General features: G+C 45.6%; 1 protein-coding gene across 1 annotated transcript; it reads right to left on the minus strand.

The window, feature by feature from the left end:
• Positions 1–209: 209 nt before the first annotated feature.
• IER3 (immediate early response 3) lies at positions 210–1,692 on the minus strand. The gene is made up of 2 exons (XM_090282041.1): positions 1,178–1,692; positions 210–1,073 (listed from the first exon to the last, which is right to left on the minus strand). The coding sequence occupies exons 1-2, from the start codon at positions 1,646–1,648 to the stop codon at positions 813–815; spliced, it is 732 nt and encodes a 243-aa protein (XP_090138167.1). The 5' UTR covers positions 1,649–1,692; the 3' UTR covers positions 210–812.
• Between the last annotated feature and the right edge of the window lie 23,491 nt (positions 1,693–25,183).

Below are 25,183 nucleotides of genomic sequence, written 5' to 3' on the forward strand. Positions count from 1 at the left end.
GTGACCTCCATAGGCTTGGCGCCTGGGCGGGGGACGTTGCCTCATTTTGGCTATGCGCTGCGGGCACAACTGGAAAAACCGCAGACTGGGCAACGAACGTATGCATCTGGTCACCGGATGCTGGGTTCAGTGATCAGGAAAGAGGGGCTGTGGCCTTCCACCCTTGGCGTCCAAAGCGCGGAATCACCGCTAGCAAAGATACTCTCAAATGACTGCCAACAGTAAATTAAGTTTATTTGTGTTCACAGAACATACCGGGCGACCCCTCAGCCGCCTCCTAACAGCTCCTACCCTTCACCACGTAGCCACCCCTTGGAAGCAACTTCGAGGAGACCGAAGACCAAGGACCTTATAGTCAATGGTCCGCCGAAGCCGTGCAGAGTGGACCCAGGGGGTTGAGATGCTGGAGGACCCACCACGGGCCTTGATCGGCAGCCAGGGCGCTATCCACCAATCCCACCAAGCTCAGTATAGAGACCTGTATGTGTAGTAACGGGCACATCTAGCACCCTCGTATAAATTAAATAAATATTAATACATCCCTCTATCACCTAGGGGACAAACATAAATACGTATAAATATTAATTAGGAGAAATGGGTCTTAAGGTAACACCGCCCTTCTCCCCAGCCCGGCCTGGCCCAGCGTGTTCCTGCATGTCCCATTCTGGCGCCGGCCGGCGGCTCCCGTGCAGTGTTGAATGCGAGTTGCCTTGTGCGTGAGTCCCAGTTTGGGATACTCTCTCACACACCAGATACACCTGGTGTTTCTTCGCTTTTTCAGATTTCTTGTTGGGGAGTGTGGAGAATCATGGTTAGAAAGCGGCTGGTTGTTGCTGGAGAAAAGTGCTGAGGTCCAGAGCATAGTCCGAGGGCTCTACCGTCAGATTAAGTTGCTCGACGGCTGGGGTCGCATGGGTTGGCGCGGGGGACGAGGCGCTGGGGGCGTCCTCCGGGGCCAAGGGCGCTGGCACACCTTCTTCAGCCATCAGGATCTGGCAGAAGACTATGGTGAGCAGGATAAAGAGGAGCCTTTTGGCAGGGTTCGGGTCCTCCGCAGGCAGCTGGCGCCGGACCTGAGAGGACATAACAGAGGGAACAGGTCACTCAGGGCCCCGAAGTCCAGCCATCCCCCTCCCCCCCGCCTGTCCCCCTGACCACCCACCACCGCGATACTCACCACTCGTGGGTAGAGGACCCTACGGCTGCGCTTTCGGTGCCCGCGGGAGGCGCTGGTGCGCGTGGTAGGGGCCACCGCGAGCTCTGGGAGAGGGTCAAAAGTGAAGATCTCAGGACCCGATCCCCGCCGGGGTCCCGGGCTAGTGGAAGGTACCGGAGTTGGAGCCCCCAGAATGGTCATGGTGGGGAGGGAACTACGAGAGTGACACATGGCAGCGGAGCAGAGAGCAATGACGAATGCGTCCCGCAGCCTTCCCAAGCTAGTTTTGTGCAGCTCAGAACTGGGCGGGCCCTTCTGGACTCCACCCCGCTGCGAGTTCCGGGCTAGAGCCCGCTGGAAATTCCGACCATTAAGCAAGGGGAGGGGTATGGAGACTTGGCCGGTGCAGCTGTAGTTGCCGAAGTGTATGTTGCGTGTGAGTTGTGAGTGGAGCTGGGCGAGATTCCAGGCTGCAGGCACATGTCGGGACATGTGGCAGCTGGAGAATGGCCCACAGACAGCTTTAGGAGATGGCTCAGCCACAGGCCTCATCTCTGGGGAAGCAGTAGAATATACATTATGTATTGTAGCCATCCTGCTACAATACTGACCCAGCAAAGTCAAGGAACCACAGTTACCCAGGTATATTCAGAGGCTTGTAGATACACATAGAAAACACACACCCAAGAGGAAAGTCATTATAAAAATAGCCAAGTACAGAAAGAAAAATGAACTCATTAGCACACATAGATCCAACCCTGCAGGCCTGAGCAGACAGGAAACACACATACAAACATTCACAGACACACTCACAGCCCCCATGCTAGAAGGGTGGAAAATTTTTCCTTTCTTCCCCTCTAGTTTCTTTGGCTGGTCTAATAATTAAATTGACGTAAGACGTTAACAGCAGAAAAACAAATTTAATTACATACTTAGTGGGAGCCCTCGAGGACCTGAGATTCAAAGGTGCTCAAGTGACTGAGGCTTCCGTGCCATCCTAAGGAGTGGGAGCTGCGGGTTCACCGGGAAGCAGGGCAATGCAGAGAAGATGGGAAAGCAGATGCTTGGCAGTCAGATGTTTGCCCTGCTAAGCAGGCATGTCTTTCAGATAAAAAAAAAAAAAAACCACTCTGGTAATAGCTCTCTTCCTGGTACGGGCTCCAAATAAATTAATTTAGGCAATTAAGGGAGAGGTCAAAAGCTTTTCCTGTGTCTGTTGGGTCTTGATGGCCTTCAGCTCAAAGCAATCCACATGCAAAGTGGCACATTCTGGGGTAGCATACTCTGCTTCCTTCAGCATGCATAATCACATATACGCACACAGCCACACAGAGCGAAGGTGAAGACTACACAAGGACAACTCAACACTTACCCACTTGGATGTTCATACAAAGCTGGGGCAGAGGATCAATAAATACAAAGGCAGGTGATTAGCAGTCTTCCAGATTTGCCCCTTGTTGTGTTGATCAAATAACAAAATTCATGTGAAGTACATTTTAAAGTATGAAGCATCATGCAAATGTTGTGGTAATGGTAATAACTCAAGACAGAATTGACACATTTTCATAAGTGCCTTAGAGACAGCTGCTCATGAACACATCCATTGGGCATTCACTGGTGCCAGGAACCCTGTTAAAAGTACTGTTGAGAGGGCTGAGGTTGCTTTCAGTGTAAGTGCTGCTGAGTGAGGCAAGCTAGATACAGCGGGCAACTCAGGTTGGGCCTGCTCAGATCTCCTTGAGAGTTCTAAGAAACTGGAAGTCAGTGTAAGGGGACACCAAAAGACTAATGTTCAGCCCTGACTGGTGGGTCTTAGTTGGTTGGGCATAGTTTTGCAAAGCAGAAGGTCACTGGTTCAGTTCCGGGTCAGGGCACATGCCTGGATTTTGGGTTCTGTCGGGGTGCATATGAGAGGCAGCTGATTGATGTTTCTCTTTCACAATGATGTTTCTCTCCCTCTCTTTGTCCTTCTCTTCCCCCTCTCTAAATAAATAAATAAATAGATAAATAAAATCTATTTTTAAAAAGCTTGTGTTCACTAATCAATTTGGCAAGACTTCCTGGAAGAGTGGCATGTGAGATGACCTTGAACAGTGGGTGGGCTGCCACAGAGTCAGATGTGGAAGATGACTGTGAGAAAGAGCATGGAGTCAGCCTTGAGCTGGAAAAATACCGCATGTGTTTGGGGAACCACAAAGAAAGCAATCCCAGAGTGAGTTCCTATAAGGGAGTAATGGGAAGCCACAGGGGTGGGAAAGAGTTGGGTGGTGTGGGGACAGCTTAGTTGCCAGCTCAGGAATCTGGGTGTGACCATACTGTGGAGCTTGTGGGGCACAGGTTGACATAAGAGGACAATTGAAGTCAGAAACTGAGCAGGTGAGGAGCATGCCCTGGGTGGGGAGACACTGAGGCAGGGCAGGAGGCTGTTGAAGTGGTCCAAGTAGATGGTAACAAGGGCCTGAAACAGACCATGACAGAGGGACAAAGAGGAGGAGTGGCTTTAAGACATAATCTTAGCATGCAATCACCAGAATTTAATGGTTAAGATGGGTCTCATTAGTGTCAGGGAGCATGGAGAATGGGGGTGCTGACAGCAGAGAATGGAGGGAGCAAAGCTGACTCCAGAGATTTGAAATGTTGGGCTCAGATCTTTATAGTAGATTCTATGATGCCTTGGGACATGATGAGTATATGTCTGACCTCTCCCATTAAACACTGTGCCACGAGTCTTTGTGTCTGCTATAGAATGCAGCACAGTGCCTTGCATGCAGTAGTTACTATAATATTTTTTTAAAAGATTTTATTTATTTATTTTTAGAGAGAGGGGAAGAGAGGGAGAAAGGGAGAGAAACATCCATGTGTGAGAGAAACATTGATTGGTTGCCTCACGCACATCCCTAACCAGGGACCTGGCCCATTACAACCTAGGCACGTGCCCTGATCAGGAATCGAACCAGCAACCTTTTGGTTCATAGGCCAGTGTTTAATCCACTGAGCCGTACCAGCCAGGGCTGCTCAGTAATCTTGATAAATAAAAGATGAAAATGCAGAACTGAAAATACACACAGTGGTTGGGTCACTCCAAACTTTTGAGACATCAATACATTCCTTCAAACTCCACATTGACAGCATCTTAAGAAAAGCTGGAACAATTCTTACACAGACACCAAACAAGGGACACCTAAGGACATTTCTCAACCAAGATTGTGTGGGGATGCAAATAAGTGGACAGCCCCACAACTGGACTAGAAATCAATACTTTACTGCTGTATATACAATTGCTTCCTAGGACTGTATGTGACATTACTTTATGCTCACTACAGTCTAAACACATGAGACCCTTTCAGCATTACACATTTCTTCCTGACAGTCATAAAACAGACCTCTTCTACAAAGACACATCCTTCTCCCACACCTGCCTTTCACATTTGCCATCATCCTTACATCTATAACCAAACACAATGAGCCAACACACCTTCCTAACGCTTATTCCAAGGCAATGTATCCACTACACAATGCCCAACATAAATGCATGACTACTGACATGTGTGGACCAGCCCATGTGCTCACAGACATAAATTTGGGGTGTCAGAGAGTGGGGTGGCACCCTAGATCAGGAGTGCACACTAGGCAGGGGAGGGGAATGAAGGGAGGATGTCAGGTTCTTGTCTGGCTGCTACCTCCCACTTCCGGAATCAAGATATCCAGCTGGGCCTAGTTATTTTCACTGTCCTTCTGGCACAGACATACATTTCTTTGTGGCAAGGCCAGAATGGGACAAAAAAAAATAAGAAGCAGAGAACCTGAGAGCTTGCCGTTCATTGCCTCTTAACCAATGCCATTTCCATTCCTGCTATCCTCAGAGACTCAGGGCTCTGCCCCTACACACCCCAGCCCTCTACACAGGAAGCTAGGGAAAGGTGGAGAGTGAATCATTAAGCCAGTGAGGGTGGGGGGAGTTCCGCAGTGTGGGCTGAGGGCTGAGTTAAGGACAGAAAGGGCCGGGGGCTGAGATCTGTAGCTGGACCAGTTCTCACTGCCCTAATCCTAGGAAACAGAGAAGGAAAACTCTGACTCCAAAAAACCTCCGCTGCCTTGCGGCATACCTCTTCAGGGGAAAGGCTAAGGGAGTAAACCCCGACAGAAAATCCGGAGCCGGAGTCCCTAAGGCGGTTTGACGTTGTAGTCAACACCGGCAACTCCTGCGGCGCACCTGAAGCCAAGCTGTATTGACTCCGTCTTTCCCTTGGACCCTTCAGCTGCGAAGAGAGGGGGGGTCTGCTGCATGGGCAACAGCAGACCCTCCATATCACCCTGCCCAGGCTCTGTAGCTTCAGCTTCACTGGAGAGGACACTCCAGCGTCATCGCAAGATGTCGATTCAACACGGGAGGAGACAGATACCGTGTCACTCTCGAGTCGGACTGCACAGCCATTCTCGGCGGTGCAGATAGACTCTTAAGAAGCTACACCATCGTCTCTCGAGACGGACGGCTGCCGCCGCCGACGACGACGGAATCCTAGGAAAATGCCCTGGCTGGTTTAGCTCAGTGGATTGAGCGTCGGCCTGCGAGCTAAGTGTCGCTGGTTTGATCTTCCAGTCAGGGTACATCAGAGAAGGAAAACTCTGACTCCAAAAAACCTCCGCTGCCTTGCGGCATACCTCTTCAGGGGAAAGGCTAAGGGAGTAAACCCCGACAGAAAATCCGGAGCCGGAGTCCCTAAGGCGGTTTGACGTTATAGTCAACACCGGCAACTCCTGCGGCGCACCTGAACCCAAGCTGTATTGACTCCGTCTTTCCCTTGGATCCTTCAGCTGCGAAGAGAGGGGGGGTCTGCTGCATGGGCAACAGCAGACCCTCCATATTACCCTGCCCAGGCTCTGTAGCTTCAGCGTCATCGCAAGATGTCGATTCAACACGGGAGGAGACAGATACGATGTCACTCCCGAGTCGGACTGCACAGCCATTCTCGGCGGTGCAGATAGACTCTTAAGAAGCTACACCATCGTCTCTCGAGACGGACGGCTGCCGACGAATCCTAGGAAAGCAGGCCCTTGGGCCCTTCCATTTCTAGCTCTCTTCATTTCCTTCCCAGCTTCCCAGGATCACCATGTTCCTTCGTTCTGCTGCTTGACCTGTTATCTTGACCTCCCACCCACCTCTTTCTTAGCCCCTTGGTTTTGTTTTGTTTTTTAATTTTATTTTTATAACACTACCATGGGGAATCCTTTTATATATTTGTGTAATTTTTGCTATTGTGTATCCCACTGGAACATAATCTCCATGAGGCTACAGGCCCACATCTGCCGTTTTCCTCACAACATCCTTGTAGTATCTCCAGCACTAGGCCTTTCACCATTAGGGGCTTAATAAAATCTTCAATCCTTCTCCTCTGAGGATCTACACTTAGCCCCAGAGGCATCTCTTTATACAGCTGTGTCCCTTCAGAGGACCCCACACTCCCTCTTCAAAGGCAGGTGATGCTCAACTGAGGCTCATAGTGATGTCTCTGGATCAGGAAGAACTGTGCAGGCAAGAGAGGCAAAGCCCTGGCCCTCACTTTTTGTAAGTCCCTTAGAACTTATGCATGAGTCCCACCTGGAACTCAGTCTAGAACAGGAGACAAAGGTACTTGGAAGGAGACAGCCTCGGGGAATGGGGAGAAATGATCATTGGAAATGGGAGCTTCTGAGAAAGGGAAGCAGGGACAGAGGGATGGAGCAGAGTCCTGGGGTCACAGAATGAAAACTGACATCTCTTAGCTGCACCTGGCCTTTAGGAGAAGCTCAAAAAATATTTGTTGACTTGAGATGGAAAGGTTGGCAAAGGAGCATATTATCTCTTGGTGTTAGAGGAAACTGGGTTTAAATTCCGGCTCTTCTACTTATTAACTCGTAAAAGTGGACCAACTACTTAACTTCTCTGAGTGTTTCTTAAATTAAAAAGTGGGCAAATTTTCTTTAAGGTTAGTTACTGCGAGGATTAAGAATATGAATACACTCCTTCTCGGAACATAGTGGGTGCTTGGTCTGTGGTGACTGTTACTATAATTCTAGGAAGAGGAGCTGCTTTGGAGCAGATATTGGCAGCTGTGAGCCAACCCAGGAGTAGGAGGCAGGATTAAGAAAATAGCCTCCAAGTGCTAAGATCATCAGGAGATAGGATTTCTCTTTCTGTCCACTCCCCCGTTTCCTCCTCTATCTCAAGCTGGGTTTGTGGCTTTTTCTTTTCTCCAGAGGAGCAGAGACTCCTGCATTCTTATTTCTTGTTCAGCCAACACCTGTTCTTTTAAAACACCCTCCCCTTGCCCTCAAACACATACCTGCTGGACAGACAAATCACCCCAGAGGCAGAGCAGAAGGACAGCTTGTGAGTTCTTGGCAGGGAGTTAATAAATGACTCCTAAAAGATTTCCTTTCAGGCTTTAGGAGAGCCAAGTCCAGGACATGAAAGAGTGGCAAGAGTGCCTGGAGCACCAAAGCAAGGTCACAAAAGAACAAGATATCCCTCCCATGGGATGCCCCCCCACCCTTGGGATGCAGTGTAGACCAGGTCAGCCACAATTCCCTGGGGACTCCTGAGAGTGGGGTGCTGGGTCCCTTTCCCTGTTCTTTTGCCAACACTGGCTTTCCAGGGCCCTGGAGTTTACAGCTCCTCCTCCTGGCCTGTTTACAACTCAGTGAGAGCAGGAATTCATCCATTTTGCTCACTGCTCTGTTTTCAGTGTCTGGAACTGTGCTTCTCATTGCAGGCTGCCCAAGAAGGCCAGACACAGAAGGCTCTGTAGTTCATTCTGGAAGCAGCCCACATCTTTCTGAAGACCGCTCCACTGTCAGCACTGGAGAATATGATTGAGATTTCATTCCAAGTGTAATCGTGGGGGGAAAGTGCAACAAATAAAGTATTCCCGCCTTTGTCTTACCTTTTCAGACTCTCTATTTACTGGATGAGTTGATCTGTAAAGTCAAGGGCTTAGATTAAAGCCTCTCCTCTGCAAGCCCAGGATTCAGCAGCAACTCCCACATTGCTTAAAAGTCAGATGTGCCTCCCTCCTACTTTCAAAGTGCAGTCACCAGAGTTTTTCTTTGAAAGTTGGGAGGGCCCAGGCTCCACCCTCCCAGTGAGGCCTGTGGAGGTGGGGCAGGTACTCTCCCTTGTTAGGACTCGGGTTGACCAGCTCCCAGGGGGTGACCCCTGCCCAGATTGCTGGGAAGGATAGATACCCGGTGTGACTCAGAACCAAGTTAGGGAAAAAACATGCTCACTCAGTACCTGGCACCCTACCGCAAGCCTGGCTTTGATCATGAGCTCATGAAAGAGGAAGCTGGGTGTGGTGGGCAGTAGCCCTGCTTTCCCTCCTATTTTCTTTCTGTGGCCTCATAAACTTCCTAGAGTGTCTGGGCCTTTGCTGCTGGAATCCTGGCTCCAGGTGGCCCTGCCCTTTTATGACACTGTCCCTTCTTAGACAATTGGTCAGTGGTTTCCCTGTTTGGAAATCCCACCCAGCATAGAGGGATTGCTCACTAGGGGAGGCTGGAAATATCATTGTGTCCCCTTGGCTCTGTTGACCTCCTCCACTGTGGTCCATGAACATTTGGGTTTGCTTCTAGAACCTTGCATCTCTGAAGCATACCAGTGGTGCTATTCTTGGAAGCCTGAATAAAGGGTTTGTTTGGAAGCCAGGGTTCCCCAATTCAGGAAAGAAACAGAAAGCCCCAAAGGACCAGCAGCTGAGCTACCCTCTGGGCTGCTGTATCTAGTTGAGACTTACTTACCTAATATTCAGAACAATCCATTTTCAGAAAGGCACCTTTTATTTCAATGGAAATGATGACAAGGACAGGCCCTTTTCCCTCCAGTGGGTCTTCTATGCCTTCCCCAGAACTTTTTTGTTCAAAGACAGACTTCACCACATCAGTGCCTGCTTCTTCCATGCCTCCCAACTCTTCAATGGGGCCTGCACTGGCCTCGCAACCTGAGGCTAAGAAGCTTCACAGGCCTCTTTCTCAGTCCGCTGCTTTCCCTGCCCCTGAGATGGGGCATCCCGTCTGATTTTGAGTTCTTTTTCATACAGGCCAAACTCTTACTCGTCAGAGCCTTCACACATGCTGTTTCCTTTTTCCTTCCCAGTCTCCTGGGAAAAACTCCCTCTAACACCCCATGCAGATTAGTCCATGTGCTTTGTACATAAATTTCTTGGAACACCAAATATAGCATATTATAGTCCAAAGCATATTATAGTCATTTGTCTGTTGATCTTTCTGATTGCCTGGATGTGCACATGACATTGTGATGCAGCTGTTTTGATGCCAGGGACCTTTTTATTTATTTATTTGTTTATTTATTTATTATTTTTAGAGAGAGAGGAAGGGAGGGAGGGAGAGAGAGAGAGAAACATCAATGTGTGGTTGCCTCTTGCTTGCCCCCAACTGGGGACCTGGGCTGCAACCCAAGCATGTGCCCTGACTGGGAATCAAACCAGTGATTCTATGATTCGCAGGCCAGTGCTCAGTCCACTTAACCACACTAGCCAGGGCGATGCCAGGGACCTTTTGATAAGGCCAAAAAAGTTATTAAATTGTTAGCATTTAAAGAAAATCAGTAAGAAATGTATAAACCAGATATTCTCAACCCATTGTTGTGCATATCCTGTCTCTGACTCCCACCCTTTCACATACAATTTGGTAGTGCTTCGTGATATTTCTTTATTTTTTAAAAAGCCAGGTATATTGACCTTACCTACAGTAAAATCCATCCTTTTTAGGAGTACATTTGAATGATGAGCACTGACAAACTCATATAGTTGTGTAAATGGCACCACAATCATAGAATATTTCCACTGCCTAGAAAGATCCTCATGCTGCTTGGTAGTCTTTACACTCTCCCCACTCCTAGTCCCTAGTTACCACTGATCTGATTTCTGTTCCTATATTTTTGCCTACTCTAGAATGCCATGTAAGCAAAATGATAGTAGGCACTCTTTTGTGTCTGGAGTCTTTTGCTCAGTATAATATTTCTGTGATTCACCCATGGTCTCAAACCAGTAGTTCTTTCCTTTTGATTTCTAAATAATATTTTATTGTTTAAATATACTACAGTTGACTTATTCATTCACATTGATGAACATTTGTGTTTTTGACTATTATAAATAAAGCTGCTATAAACATTCATACATAACTCTTTTTGTGGAGCAAACATACAACTCTTTCTTGAGTAAATATCTAGGAGTAGTATAACTCAGTACAGTATTCCCTCACTTATTGCGGGTATTATGTTTTAGACAGCCCTGCAATAGGTGAAAATCCACAAAGTAGGAACCTTACATTTATTTTAATATTTATATATATTTTAAGGCTTTATAAACCCTTCCCACACACTTATAAACCATTCCCAGTTCCTTATTAACCTTTCCCACTCCTTTATTAACTTTTTCCACACTTTTATAAACACTACTTATGTTCTTAAAACATATTCTACACTCTTAAACCTATGTAACTTTAACAACATATGTATACGTTACTGCAAAATCCTATGATATAGAGAAAAATTTGCGATAAATAATTAAATATAATATTTTTTAAAAATCTCACGATACAGTGAGGCCACGATAAGTGAACCACAATATAGAGAGGGACTACTGTATATATTTAATTTTATAAGAAATGGGCATGCTGTTTTCTAAAATGGTTTACACTCCAACAAGTCTGTTTTAACGAGGCTGCATCAGAATGTTCCTGTTGTAAATTCCTGCACCAATCTGCCAGGTCAAAGTGTTTTCTTTGTCAGAGAATACGTTTGCATGTAGGTTATGTCAGGGGATGGGAATGGACTGGGATACAGTCATCCCTGTTGGTTGAAGAACAGGCATGTCCTCTGTAGTTTCGAGGCACAGAGGTAGCTCCAGGAGTACAGTTGCCCCTGCCCAGACCACCCTGTGGTTCTGTTTCTCTGTGTGCCAGTCTCAGTTTTCACTGTGTGGCTTGCCCAGGTCACATGGCATGGTGTGAGGTAGCGCTGGCCCATACTGCCTGGACTCATGTAGTGCCTGGTAGGCACTGTTCCGGGGGGTCTACATGAATCAATTCAGTAAGCCTTCACGAAGTCCTCTATTATTATTTTCTGTATCCTCATTTTACAGATGATAAAAATGAGAGATTTGATGAGGGGGCTCACTTTCTTAAGATGGGAATTAGGTTAGAACCCTGGTCTACCCCATTCCCAAATCCAGCTGTGCAGCTCATTGCTCAGAGACAAGACGCGGGAGCGGTCCACTTAGCATCACTTCGATGTTCTAATTCATCTCAATTTCACAGTAAGCTTCTGAGAAGGGGGCCTTTATATCATTTACTTTCCAGGCAGAGGCTTTCCACAGCAGGGGAAGGGCAGAGCTGGTGTCAGGATCCAGAGACAGAGCTGCCAACCTCTATGTTTTCCTGCCTCTCAGCAATGTTCACTATTATCATTATTATTCAGCTCACTGTCCCAGCTCTTTGTGAACTGGCCATTTTACACTGCTGTGCTGTTCACAGCCTTGCAGGTTTTACTTTCAAACTCTGAATGGGTTGTACATACACTCCTCAGGGTAGAATAACCTAGTTGGGCAGCTCTGTTGGACATGCTCACCTGTGGCTAAATTGTTGGCCTCTTGCCAGTCCTCGGGACCTGCCTCTAGCTCAGGCAAGGATCCTAATCCAGCAGTGAAGTCAGGAGGCAAGGTCATCTGCAGGGCGATCCATGCTTAAGAAATCTCCTCCAGCTATACTTCTTAAGAGGACATTATGTAGCCAGAAGATACGTTAAGGCCTTGAGATCATCTCAAAAGATAATTTGTTTCCCCAAACAAATGTTGAGGTCCTCAGATGAAAGTCGAATCATTGAACCTATTGTCAGTGCTTAGTAACTGCACCTGACATTTATTAGGTATTCAGTAGATTTTGGTTGAATGAGTGAATGATTGAATACAGAGGCCCAGATTCTCTTAATTTCGCTCTGTGCTGTTCTATATGGTAGCATGTGGCTATTTAAATTTTAGTTAATTAAAATGTAATAAAACTTAAAATTCAGTTTCTCATTTGCATCAACCACATTTCAAGTGCACAATATCCACCTGTGGCTGGTGGTTACCATATTAGGAAGTACAGATAGAGCATTTCCATCATACAGAAAGTTCTGTTAGATAGCACTGGGCCAGGTGATGGATGAGGTGAGAGAAGGCAGAATTCTACATTGCGAAAACACTTATTGTAGGATGACAGTTTTTTTTTTTTTTTTTTGGATGACAGTTTTAATCTGCTTTTAACACCTTAGAAACAGTTGAGATCAGTCCTCTCCTATTACATTATGTCACATACTGCCCATTCAGAGGTCTAGAAACCACTTGTTTAGAAATATATAATTGAAAAAGGGAAGCATATTTCTGATCACATCCATGACCCAAACTTCTGTGAAAAAGAAGCCAGGAGGTTGAAGGGGGAACTAAAGCCACTGAATTCTTCTGTCATAGGCCTCATGGAACTAACCATTCTAGGGTGCTTTGTACCCATAATCTCACCTAGTCCTCCTAGCAGCTCTGTAGAACACACAAGGGCTGTGCCAATAAGTGGCTGAAAGTCTCGGGCTTGTGAAATGCTGGAGACTGGTCCCCAAACTCAAAACATCAGTATATTAACTGTCATATGTGTTTCAACCAAGAACAGTGGAAGGCAGAAAGATGGATAAAACATGGGCCTCAAGAATTTTCTGAACTTCCGACCAAGATAGAGGTCTAGATTGACATGCTTTGTCTCCCTCCACAACTATGAAGGAAAACAACTACTGCAAAACTAGAAATAACCAAAAGTTCCAGAAGATAAAGCTACATGGAAGTCCAACATATGAAGTTATAAAGAAGTGGTGCTTGTCCAGACAGGTAGGTGGGGTGAAGCTGGGGTGGAGAAGTCAAGCTGTGCTGGCAGCGGCAGCTGCAGCGATGGCAGCAGGACGGCGGTAAGCACAGACACCCGTATTTAAGGGGAGGCAAGAAGCACCTCGGGAACACCCCGGGCTGCAGACCAAATCTGTCAGCTTCCAATTCCAACACTGGGGAAGGCAGACCCCCTTTGCCTCAGACTGTGAGGGCCGGAGGGCATGGGGATGGAGGAGGAGGTTCCTGATCTCTCAGCGGAGAGTGAACAGCAGGAATCCATCTTGGACCCTCGCCCCCATGCAAAACGCCACAGTGTGGTGAGAAGGGTCGCCCAGTTGTGACAAGTGCACAGAGCTCCACCCCCTATAGCGAAGGAGGTGTGACAGCCCCACACAGGAAGAACAGGTAAACACAAAACTGTCAGGATGGCACAGATCATGATAGAGATCCCAATTACGCAGCTGATCAGGCAGCAAATATCTAATCTAATGGCTCAGCAGATAGGAAATCTTTCTGAGGCACAGTTCAGAGCTTTGGTTATATAAATGTTTACAGACCTAATAGCAGATCTTAAATAAGACAGGGAAGGAATGAAGGCTAGCCCTGCTGAAATGAATGAAAACACACACTAAGCTAGTGGTGAGGGAAAGAAAACCAGGGATCAAATCAACAAATCGGAACATAGAAAAGGACCAAACAGTCAACCAGTTCAGAAAGAGGAAATGAAAAATGAGGAAAAGGAGGAGAGGCTCAGAAACCCATGGGACATTTATAAGTGGGCCAACATTCAAATCATAGGGTTGCTAGAAGGTGAAGAAGAACAACTAGAAATTGAAAAGTTATGTGAAAAAATAATGAAGCAGAACTTCCCTAACTTGGGGAAGGAAATAGACTTACAGGTCCAGGAAGCACAGAGAGTTAAAAAAAAAAAACAAAACTGGACCCAGGGAGAACCACACCAAGACACATTATAATCAAAATGTCAAAAATTAAGGATAAGGAGAGAATCTTAAAAGCAGCAAGAGAGAAGAGAATTACGTACAAAGGGGTCCCAATTAGACTATCAGCTGATTTCTCAAAAGAAACTCTGAAGGCAAGAAGGGACTGGCAAGAAATTTTCAAAGTAATGAAAAGTAAAAACCTACAACCACAATTACTCTATTCAGCAAAGCTGTCATTCAGAATAGAAGGGCAGAGAAGTGCTTCCAGGACAAAGTAAAACTGAAGGAGTTCATCAGATCTAAACCACTGTTATATGAAATGTTAAAGGGACTTGTTTAGGAGAAAGAGGATCAAAACTATGAACATTAAAATGAAAACTGTATCACAACAACCAACAACAGAAGCTGGGGAATCAAAACAAAGGCAAACTAAGTAGGCAATGAAAGTGGGAAAGAATTATAGGTATGGGGAACATTTGGGGGGGAGGTCAGTGGGGAGGGGGAAGGGGGAAAGGGAGGGAGATGGTATAGGAATTAAGAAGCATAGTAGGAGGGAGTGGAGTAGATAAGAGGATGTAGAGAAGAACTATATGCACAACCAATGGGCATGGACTAAGGGGTGGGGGGACAACTGGAGGGAAGGGGGTCACTGGTTGGAGGGGAACAAAGGGAAAAGAAATTGGGACAACTGTAACAACATAGTCAATAAAGCATTAAAAAAAATTTTCTAACCTAGTGAAGGGAAAATAAACACAAAATAACTGTATAGTTGTAACTGAACATATACACACAGCTATGTATGTAGTTACATGTATGTATTATATACATTATGTGTATGCACATACACATAATAACTAACATTTATTTGGTATATTAGAACTTAAAAAGTTCTTTTCCTCATACGAGGACCCTGCAAATCTCTGAGTTGAATGTCAAATTAATGGAATGTTGATACAGAAAGCAAACATTTGAGGAATTCAGAGCAGGGTGAGGTCACAGAGTGATGGGTGATGGGAAACTTTGGTTGAGGCCCAGAATGAACAGAAACTCTGGGCAGCCACACAGACCCAAGTACAACTCCTGGCTTCCCTACTAGAAACCTGCCAGACAACTCTCCATTGCTTATGATTTTGAAATGAGATCATTGTGTGAATTCACTGTACCTCTGGAAGATAAAATGCAGCCTAGTGGATATTTCTGGGCTTTGACCATGCAGTTTCTCCTCTCTGATAAGTGCTAAGAGTACTTAGTATTTTATCTGATGTCCTCCACCCACATACTAAAAAACAAAAGCAAAAAGAACCCAACTTTTATGCATTTCATAGTAATTCTAGAAACACAGAGTAACTCTAGAAGAAAAATGGTTTGAGTTGCCTTTAATAACTGTGGGATGAGCACCCAATGCTGTATCTCAAACGCCTTACTGAATACTCAGGCTCATACAATGTCAGCTCTGCCTACAATTCCTACAGTGGAGGACACTGTAAAGTCCAGTTCTCCACTTTGATTGGGCTTGCATGCCTTCTCCTTACATAGCTGTAGTCCCTTATCGGCCAAGAGTGATCTACAAACGTCTTTCTAAAGTTCTGTGCCCTGTGCCTCAGCTTCCTTAAATTCTTTAAAACCTTATACTTTTCTTCCTTAGCATTTGAATTTCTTTGGTTTCAAGCCATAGAAACTCACTGTGGTTAATTTAAACAGAAAAGTGGGGTATTGGGAGGATATTGGTTGGTTCACAGTGTAGGGGCTTCAGCCTTTCCTTGTAAGGAATTCCAGTCATCCTCTAAGGGCCCATTGCCTAAGGCCTGTAAAAACTTGCCAATGTCTGCTGCTAGCAGTAAGTAATTGCCTCTTTGCAGCTTTTCTCTTGCAGAGAATCTGGCCTTTTTGCAGAGCTGTCTGTCCTGCAGAGAATCTGGCTAAGCAGCCGACTACAGCCCGGTAGCTTGTCCCTGTTGCTGCCAGATGTCACGGACACACCTACCTGCAGCTGCCCCACCCCACTTCCTGCCGGGTCGTTTTCCCGCCGAAGGAAAAGACCCTATACAAGCCCTGCCCTAAACCCCATTCGAGGTCAGCGCTATTTTGGAGAGTTGGTCTCATTCTGGCCACCAGCCTTAAACCTTTTGCTTTCCTTATCCACTGTCTCCGAGTGGTTTATTCTCGCTGAATCTGCGGTAACAGTAGAACCTAAGGGAGGGTAGGGAACCAGGCTCATGGGACACAGGAACCAAGGCAGCTCCAGGGGATTTGGTGGCAAGAATAAAGTCTTGCCCTTGCTACCTGCTGAAATGAATAAGTGACAACTAGTTTTTCCATCCCTCCTATTCATGTGCATCATCCCAAGCCTCAGCAGAGTCTAATTAGCCTAGTTTATGTAGGGGCCAGGGAAAGAAAGGACACCTTAACTGAAAGCTCATTAGGACTGCATACAAGTAATTCCATGAAGAATCCAACAACTGTTCTCAGAGATGAGAGCATGGATGCTGGTTAGTCAAAGCCTAGAGAATATCTATGAGACTCCATTTTCTCTTCCTAACCTCCATCTTTTACTTTTCCTAATTATCCATAATAGGAGTGACAAAAGCACCTTCCAAGTTTGTAGAAAAGATATATAAAAATAAATTCATCCGTACTGGCATTTTCTCCAAAAGGAAGTTTGGCCTTATCCCTCATCATTGAGTAAAAGGATTAAGGAAGATAATGTATGCAAAATGCATGGTACAGTGCCTGGTAGGTAGCAGGTTCATTAACTGTCATTGTATTCCAGCCCTTCCCCAAGGTGTGCTGGAGCCAGCTCAGATCAGACTGTGAGAGCTGATGATTGTATTTTTAGGAATTCTGTGGCCAACTGACATGGTATTGGAAGCATGAGGTTGACTCGACTGGGAATAGTTACACCATAGAAACTGGAAGCGTTGCAAATCAGGACTTTCACACTTATCAGCTCGGCAGTTATTAAACATTTACCAGCACACCCTGCCTCAAAGCCATGGAGGACTTCATGTCACTAAGGGTTAGCTTTAGCTGTAAGTGACAAAAAAGCAAGCAAATAATGGTTTGGTAGATACAAGTCCTCTCTCTCTGATGGAAATAAAGTCTGCCTTGTATTGGCACTTTGGGCTTGGCTAGTAGCTCTGCTTTGTTGCTTCTTGGTTTTGAATATAGGGCGTTTACTCCACATTTCAGCCAATAGGAAAAGAAAGGGCAAAGAAATACACATCACTTCCTTTTAAGTCCATTGACAGAGGTAGCACACCACATTTCTGCTCATATGAAATAGGTCAAAGTAAAGTCACTTAACCATATATACCTGTAAACAAGGCTTGGACTCCAGGAAACCATGTATCCAGCTGAAAACTGATATGGCTATGGATATTGGGAAACACCAGTGGGAAGTAGAAAATGGCTGTGGATACTGCGAAACAGTTGTGGATACTGGGAGATGACTGTGGATATGGGAGACAGCCAGCAGCATCTCCCCTAAGGGGCATGACTTAGGAAAGTGCAGAAGAGGGAAAACTGGTGCTGGTCTGATGGAAATAAGTGTGCTTTGTGGAACTCTGCAAGAGCTAAGTTAAATGAGTTCAAAAGCCGAGGTGGAAGCCAGATCTCAATGAGAGTCCAGGAAAACAGGCCAAAGAATCTTTATCTAGTGCCATTAGAAACAGGAGGCATTGAATTTTGCTGCACTATCATAGGCATTTAAGAATTTTTAATCTGGTCCTTAATAACTAGACATGTAGGAGGAGGGAGGGAAAACAGAAAGGGGCAGGGAGTTGGAAGAGAAGGCTTGATTTCACAGTTCAGGTGTGAGGTGATGATGTGGGGGTATTGAGAATGAGGAGGAAGAAATAAATCTGAGAGGTGTTTGCTAGACAATGTGCTGGGATGGCTGGCTGGCCTGAAAGAGAGTTTCAAGCTAGGGCCCCAGAGACAGGATTAAAGATGGGTAAACAGCACAAAGCACCTTGAGATGTGTTTTATGTTGGGTCACCTAGGAGCAGAGCCTGGCATGGACTTTTGTTCATGGGGATTGATTGGGGGAGGAGAAGGTTGTGAGGCCAACAGGATGGCAAACGTGAAGAAGCTACTCAAGGATGTGGGCTAAGCACACACTGAGCCTACTGGGAGGCTGTTGGCACAAATGGCACCAATTTGCTCCACCTTGAGGGAAGGGGAACTCATTTTTGGAAATGTGATCTGCCATACTCTGTCAGAGCTCTCCATCTGCTTCTTATGAGTGGCCCCATTATTCAACGATCATCAATGATAACATTGGCTTGAGGAACTTTCTGGAGGACAGATCAAGCCTGTGACTTTTGCACAGTAATGGGCACACACAGATACCTGTGGAAGGAAGAACTTTCAAAGCCCATCACCTATTTTTTATGCACATTGCATCATTTGATCCTATGCTAGCTATCATGACCATTTCCCAGTTGAAGACACCAAGGCTTTGAGGGTAAGCAGGCTGCCCCAGACAACCCTGCTAGCAGGAGCTCAGCTGTGGCACGAATCCAGCACAGGCCAACCATGGGGCTATGGACAGAGATCCCTTCAGCACTTAGTGACTGGTCCTGCACTTGATACACACATTTAACATAATGACTTAACATGATTTGCCTCTTTTCCTGTGAGAACAGGTGAGGGCTAGGACAGGAACCCTCATGCTCACCCAGCCTCTGGGCTGGGTAGAAGGCCAGGATGTGGTTCTCTCTGTGCAATCCACAAGCAGGCAGTACCTGCACTGGGAGAGCAGAAGGGCAAGGTGACTGGGAGACACCAGGTGAATTCAGGTGGAGCAATTAGACAGTGACCTCAGGAAGAAGGACTGTCTACCAGGGCCATGGCCTACAAGGGATGCGGTTGAGACAGTTCCTCAGGTCCAGCTCTGAGGGGAGAGGAGACCCAATTTCTGCTCCCTTGCCAACTCATATCACAGCCCCAAAATTCTTCACAGTCTCAGGAAAATCCTGGCAGAGTCTGGTGTGGGTGGCAGGGTGCTTATCTGGATCAGCAGTGGGTGGGAGCAGATCTCAGAACCTGCATCAGGCTTCAATTTTCCAAATCCTGCCTGTTTCTGCCACCTCACCCTCATATCAATCTTTGACTAGCTATCTCTTTAGAATTGTCCCTGGCCTAGCAGTTTCTTTCTCAGAGATTGCAGATCAAGATCTTTTGAAACCACAGTTTCCACTTCTGCTGTGGGGGCAAGAGGCATGGGCAGTCTAACCTCTTGATGCCTGGGAAGTGACAGAGAGGCCCCTGCTCTCCAACACCAGCCCACAGGGACCACCTGCTCCCCTCTGTTAAATGCATATTCTTCCTGCTCAGGCTCTCTGCAAGTGGCCCACTGTGACTTATACTACCTCCCAGCCCTGGGGTCACCTTCATGGACCGTGGTGGACCAGCTCCCGCTGCATCACTGTGAGTCACTCTTGCTGCTCTGTTTCAGCCCCACCAGTGTGCTTAGAGTGCCCCCGCCCCCAACATGCAGGAATTACTCACTGATCATGTCATTGACCCCTCTGGAATGTGTCCCCCCCCACGACATTCATTCTCCCCACATCCTTTACTATTTTGTCTAAACTAACAATGTTGTTTTCTCCCTCTGATGATTAAAATAATAGATGTTTGTGGAAAATCTATAAAATACAAACTGTATACAAAAGAAGATTAAAAGTTACCATAATTCTACAGCCCCAAAAGAGCCAACATTACCATTCTGGTGGTTTCCTTCCAGTATTCTCACCAGGACTCTTCCTGCTTTTAGGCCTTCCCATGCTTATTTTTCTTCTGTGTAAAAGTTTCTCTCTCTTCCCCTCTCTTCCCTTCCCATTCTGTGAATAAATCAACTCATCCTTATTGTTATAAAGGCCATTCTCTCAGAGAAACCTTTCCTCTACCCCTGAGTTAGTCCTCCCTATTACACACTCACGATGCCAGTACTTTTCCTTTTAACAGTCACCACAGTTAGAAACAAACCATCCTTTTTGTCCCTGTATGTTTAATGCTGGTCTTAGCCCCTTAACTTAAGGTCCACATCTGGCTTTGTTTATTCTGCTGAACCTCCCATCTACCACAGTGCCTTGGGTACAGAAAATACAACACATCGTATCCAGACGCCTTCCTGGAATAACCATGTTTTCTAGCATTTTGAACTAATTATAAATAAAATGAACCAATTACCATATGTGTGATATGGTCCCAGGTACAGAAGACTTGGTTCTTTTTCTTTTTTTTTAACTTTATTTTTATTGTTGACACTATTTAAGATGTCCCCATTATCACCTTCCCCCATTCTGGAAACCCAGTTCTTGCCCTCAAGGAGCCCTTAATCTTTTGAGGGAGACCCACATGTAACTGGATTCCAATGTGTCCTTAAGTGTGTGATGATCAATAGTGTTAAGTAAAGCACAGAGGAAATCTCTAACCTAGCCTATTGTTTTAATTTGTCCTTGTTAATGCATTTAGTTCATAGAACCACAGGATAATAAAATTGGATGGCATCATGAGATCAACAGGCCCATCTCTTCCTGTAAGATGAGGAAACTCTAGGGGACTTGGCCAAAGCCATTGGGTAATTTATTGGTGGCAGATTTGGGATTAGAACCTCTGTACTGAGACTTCCAGCACAGTGCTCTTTTCCACTGTTCCTTAGGGGAGTCCTCTTCTCTCTCCTCCTCTCATTCTATTAATCCCAAGTCATGTTGATTTTCCCTCATAAAGGTCTCTCAGGTCTGTCCACTTGTTCTCTCCTCCAGGTCAGCATGCTCCAAGCTTCCATCATTTCCAGCCTCCTATCTGTCTTTCTGCTTTTACTCTTGCTTTGCTGAAATCTCTTCTCCACCTAACAGCCAGAGTGAACCTTCACAGACCTAAATGTGAGCATGTTTATCCCCAGCTTAAAACCCCAGTGGCTTCCCATTGAGCTTTTAGAAATATGATCAAAATATCATAGACTAGTGGCTTAAACAACAGAGATTTATTTCTCACAGTTATGAAGGCTGGGAGTCCAAGATCAAGGTGTCAACAAGGTAGGTTTAATTCTGAGGCATCTTCCCCTGTCTTGTAGGTGGCTGCTGTTTCCCCATGTGCTTCTGTGACCTTTTCTCTGTGCGTCTCTATGTCTTTTCCTCCTTTTACAAGGACACCAATCCCACCAGACCTCATTTTGAATTAACTCCTAGAGGCCCTATTTCCAAATAGAGGCACGTTGGGAATTAGGGCTTCAACATACAAATTTGGGTGACATCATTCAGTCCATAGAACATGGTCTACCAGTCCTCCCTTGACCTATTTCACCGTAACAGCCTCTTGCAGCCTCATTTCTCTCTCTGCCTCACTGCTCCTACATCTTGAATTTCTCATTTCCTTGAAGTATCCTGATCTCTTACAACTCTAATCCCTCCATCATGTTCCCTTCTTCTTCTGCCTACCCCACTCTTATTTGTTCTTTATGAGCAAGTGAATATGGTTTTGCCCCTTTTTGCCTTGAGTCCACTAAGACATCACAGAACCTGCTTTGGACTTTTTTTTAAACCACCTGCTCTTTTGAGAACTAAGATCTGAAGACAACCAAACACAAGGCAGAATGTATAAACTTCTTCCTGAACCAAGGACGAGAACTTCATTCCTGCTTCATTGCTGAACTTTGTCTTTATGAATCTATATCTTGCCCTTTCAATTTCTGCTCAGGGAGACCCACTGAACTCCTTTCTTGAGGGACATGGCTCTCCCTTGCCTGTCAAGCAGTAAACTCAGCTCCCCTCCTCAGCCAGCTCTGATGTCTTGTATTTTGGTTTGCCACTTTCAAATCCCAGTTTAAATGTCAGAGTCTAGGGTAGGCCTTCCCCATACCTGTCCTGCATTTAGTTCTCTGGTTGTGCATTCCTACAATGGTCTGTACTCTGCCTTTTAAAAGAGTCACCTCTCATTCTGCATGTCTCCTGTCAGTCCTTCTGAGCTCTGCAGGATGGGGCACATCTTTGTCTGGTTGATTGTAATACCCTCAGAGCAGCATAGTGCCTGGAATCCAGGAAGCTATCAGTAGATGGTAGCATCTACTAGTAAATGCTCCATAAATATCCATTGTCCTGAGTTGTCCTCAAATAGTTTCTTAGACAGCGTATGCATTTTGTTGTCTAAATTGGACTGAAATTTCTCAGAAGGATCCTGTCTGGTCCAAAAAACAACTCACAGATGATTATTAATTGATCTCCCCATGATAACTTGACCAACAGGCATTCTATTTGAAGAAATATTCAAGTTTAAAAGAATATGTTAATAGCAGGTCAGCTTATTATGAATTTAGTGTAACAAAAATCTACTGAGAATTTAAAAGGCATGAAGGCATTCTTCTCCTTTCCCTCTTCTGCATAGCCAGGACTTTGTTTCTTTGTCCTCACCCTCAAGGAGTCTGTTTCTTGGAGTGTTTTAGAAGGAAAGGGCAGGACTTCCGGCCAAGATGAAGGCATAGGTAGACATGTTGCATCTCCCTTAACAACTAAGAAGGAATACATTTGCCTCAAAAATTATAAAAATCAATCAGAAGTTCCAGAAAATCAAACCAAAGGGAAGTCCAACTAAGAAATAAAAAAAGAAATACTCATCCAGACAGTAGGAGGGGTGGAGCCGGGGCAGAGAGGAAGTGGGGTGGTGCACTGGTGGCAGCGGCAGCAGCACTGGTGGCACCCAGGTGGCAACACTGGTGGTGGCTTCAGGGGTTCCAGGGTGGCGACACCTGCAGTGGCACTGGAGGCAGTGGCATCCACACCAGCAGCAGCAGCTCCAGCGGCACTGGCAGTGTAGCTACTGGGGCTGGCCAGTGGAAAGTGCAGTCAAAGATTTAAAAAGCCAGGAAAGAAACCTGGGGAACTATTGCAGCCCCGGACCAGACCAAGCAGCTCATGATTCTACCACCACCTGGGGAAAATAATGCCATATAGCTTCTGACTGTGAAAACCAGTGGGGGTTGGGGTGGTAGAGGGAGCTCCCAGTCCCTCAGCAGAGTCCCCTTGTTTAGTGGAAAAGGGGCGAGTGCTGAGCAGGTGGCATTGTTCCCTCTCAGACCCCTCCCCCACATACAGTGCCACAATGTGACAAATATCTAAGGCTCCACCCCTTACAATGTAACAGGTGTGAAAGCTCTACCTAAGATGCAGAGGCAAACACAGAAAGCTGTCAAAATGAGGATACAGAGAAGTATGGCCCAAAGGAGGGAGCAGATCAAGGTTCCAGTGGGAGAACTGAGCGATGAGGAGATAGCCAACCTAACAGATGCACAGTTCAAAACACTGGTGATATAAGGATGCTCACAGACTTGAAGGACAAGATTAATTATGACAGGGAAGAAATGCAGGCTATACTAAGTGAAATGAAGAAAAACCCACATGAAACTAGTAGTAAATGGAAAGAAACCAGGGTTCAAATCAATGATTTGGAACATAAGGAAGAAAAAAACCAGTCAACCAGTACAGAAGGAGGAAAAAAGAATTGAAAAAAAAAATGAGAAGAGGCTTTGAAACCTTTGGGATAGCTTTAAACACACCAACATCTGAATCATAGTGGTGCCAGAAAGAGAAGAGGAAGAGCAAGAAATTGAAAACTTATGTGAAAAAATAATGAAAGTTTAAAGATAAAGAGAGAATCTTAAAAGCAGTAAGAAACAAAAAGAGTTTCCTACAAAGGGGTGCCTATAAGATTATCAGCAGATTTCTCAAAAGAAACTTTGCAGGCAAGAAGGGACTGGCAAGAAGTATTCAAAGTGATGAAAAGCAAGGACCTACAAGCAAGATTATTCTATCCAGCAAAGTTATCATTTAGAATGGAAGGGCAGGTAAAGTGCTTCCCAGACAAGGGAAAGCTTAAGGAGTTCATCATCACCAAGCCATTATCATATGAAATATTAAAGGGACTTATTTAAGAAAAAGAAAATCAAAACTACGAACACTAAAATGACAAGAAACTAACAACTATCAACAACAGAATCTAAAAAATAAAAACAAAAACAAACTAAGCAAAAAACCAGAATAGAAACAAAATCATAGATGTGGAGATCAATTGGAGGGTTAGCAGCTGGGAGGGGGAAGGGGGAGAAATGGGGAAATGGTGCATGGACTAAGAAGCATAATTTGTAGGCTCAAAATAGACAGGGGGGTTGTTAAGAGTAGTACAGGAAAGGGTGAAGACAAAGAACTTACATGCATGACCTATGGACATGAACTAAGGAGGGTAGATGGGTAAGTGGGCAGAGGGGGGCATAGGTAAAAGAAATTGGGACAACTATAATAGCATAGTCAATAAAATATACAAAAATAATAAATAGAAGGAACGGGCAGATTCAGGCTGGGTGGGTCCTAAAAGAAATCTACCTCTAAGTAGGCCTGGGTTTTGAAAGGTGCTGGATTTCTGGTTTGAGAAGGGAGAGTGGGGTGGTGGTGGTGTAGTTGACCTCTTGATTGAGGCTCACCTTTGGGGCCTGAGGAAAGAGAGGGAATGCAGTTTCTCCAGGGCCTCTCCCAGAGCGGCCCCTCAGGTGGGACTGGCTGCCAGGCCTGTGAGAACTGGGCTGGGGTGATCTGGATAGGGAGTTTCCAGAGCCTTCCCGATGGCCCTTAGGCCCCAGGCAAGGCTCTAAAGAAGTACTAAAAATATCACAATACTCTACCCCCAATGTAATTAAAAATAAAAGCACTGTATGAAACCAGAACCAGCTTTAAGGATGTATATAGATTTGTGATTTTTTTTCTAACTACTTTAATGTTCTCCTTCTCTCCCTCCAGCTCCTCCTGCTCCTCCTCCTTCTTCTCAAATATCAAATTATTTTCAAATTTGGTTGTTCTATTTTCTCCTGGCTTTGTTGTTGCCATAGTTCCGTGATCAGGGACTGCCCAGGTCAGCTGAGTGACTTGACTTCCAATGGACCCCGCAGGCCTGGGTAGGGAGCAGGGTTGTGGTCCAGGAGCAAACTCTCTACTGTTTCCACAGGACTGCATGAGCCTCGGCTTCCTTCTGTGACCCAAGAGGAACAGTCTAAACACTGTTAGACACTCACATCCAGTCAGTGATGGTCAGAACTGAAGCCAAATTTGATGTGAGTGAGTCCACCAAGACACAGAACAATTCCCTGAGACCTGAGAGCTGCAGATCAATGATCAATTACTTCATACCTGTTA

The sequence above is a fragment of the Furipterus horrens genome, unplaced genomic scaffold (genome assembly GCF_987537825.1).
Source record: "Furipterus horrens unplaced genomic scaffold, mFurHor1.1.pri manual_scaffold_6, whole genome shotgun sequence".
In the NCBI taxonomy this organism is placed as follows: Eukaryota; Metazoa; Chordata; class Mammalia; order Chiroptera; family Furipteridae; genus Furipterus; species Furipterus horrens.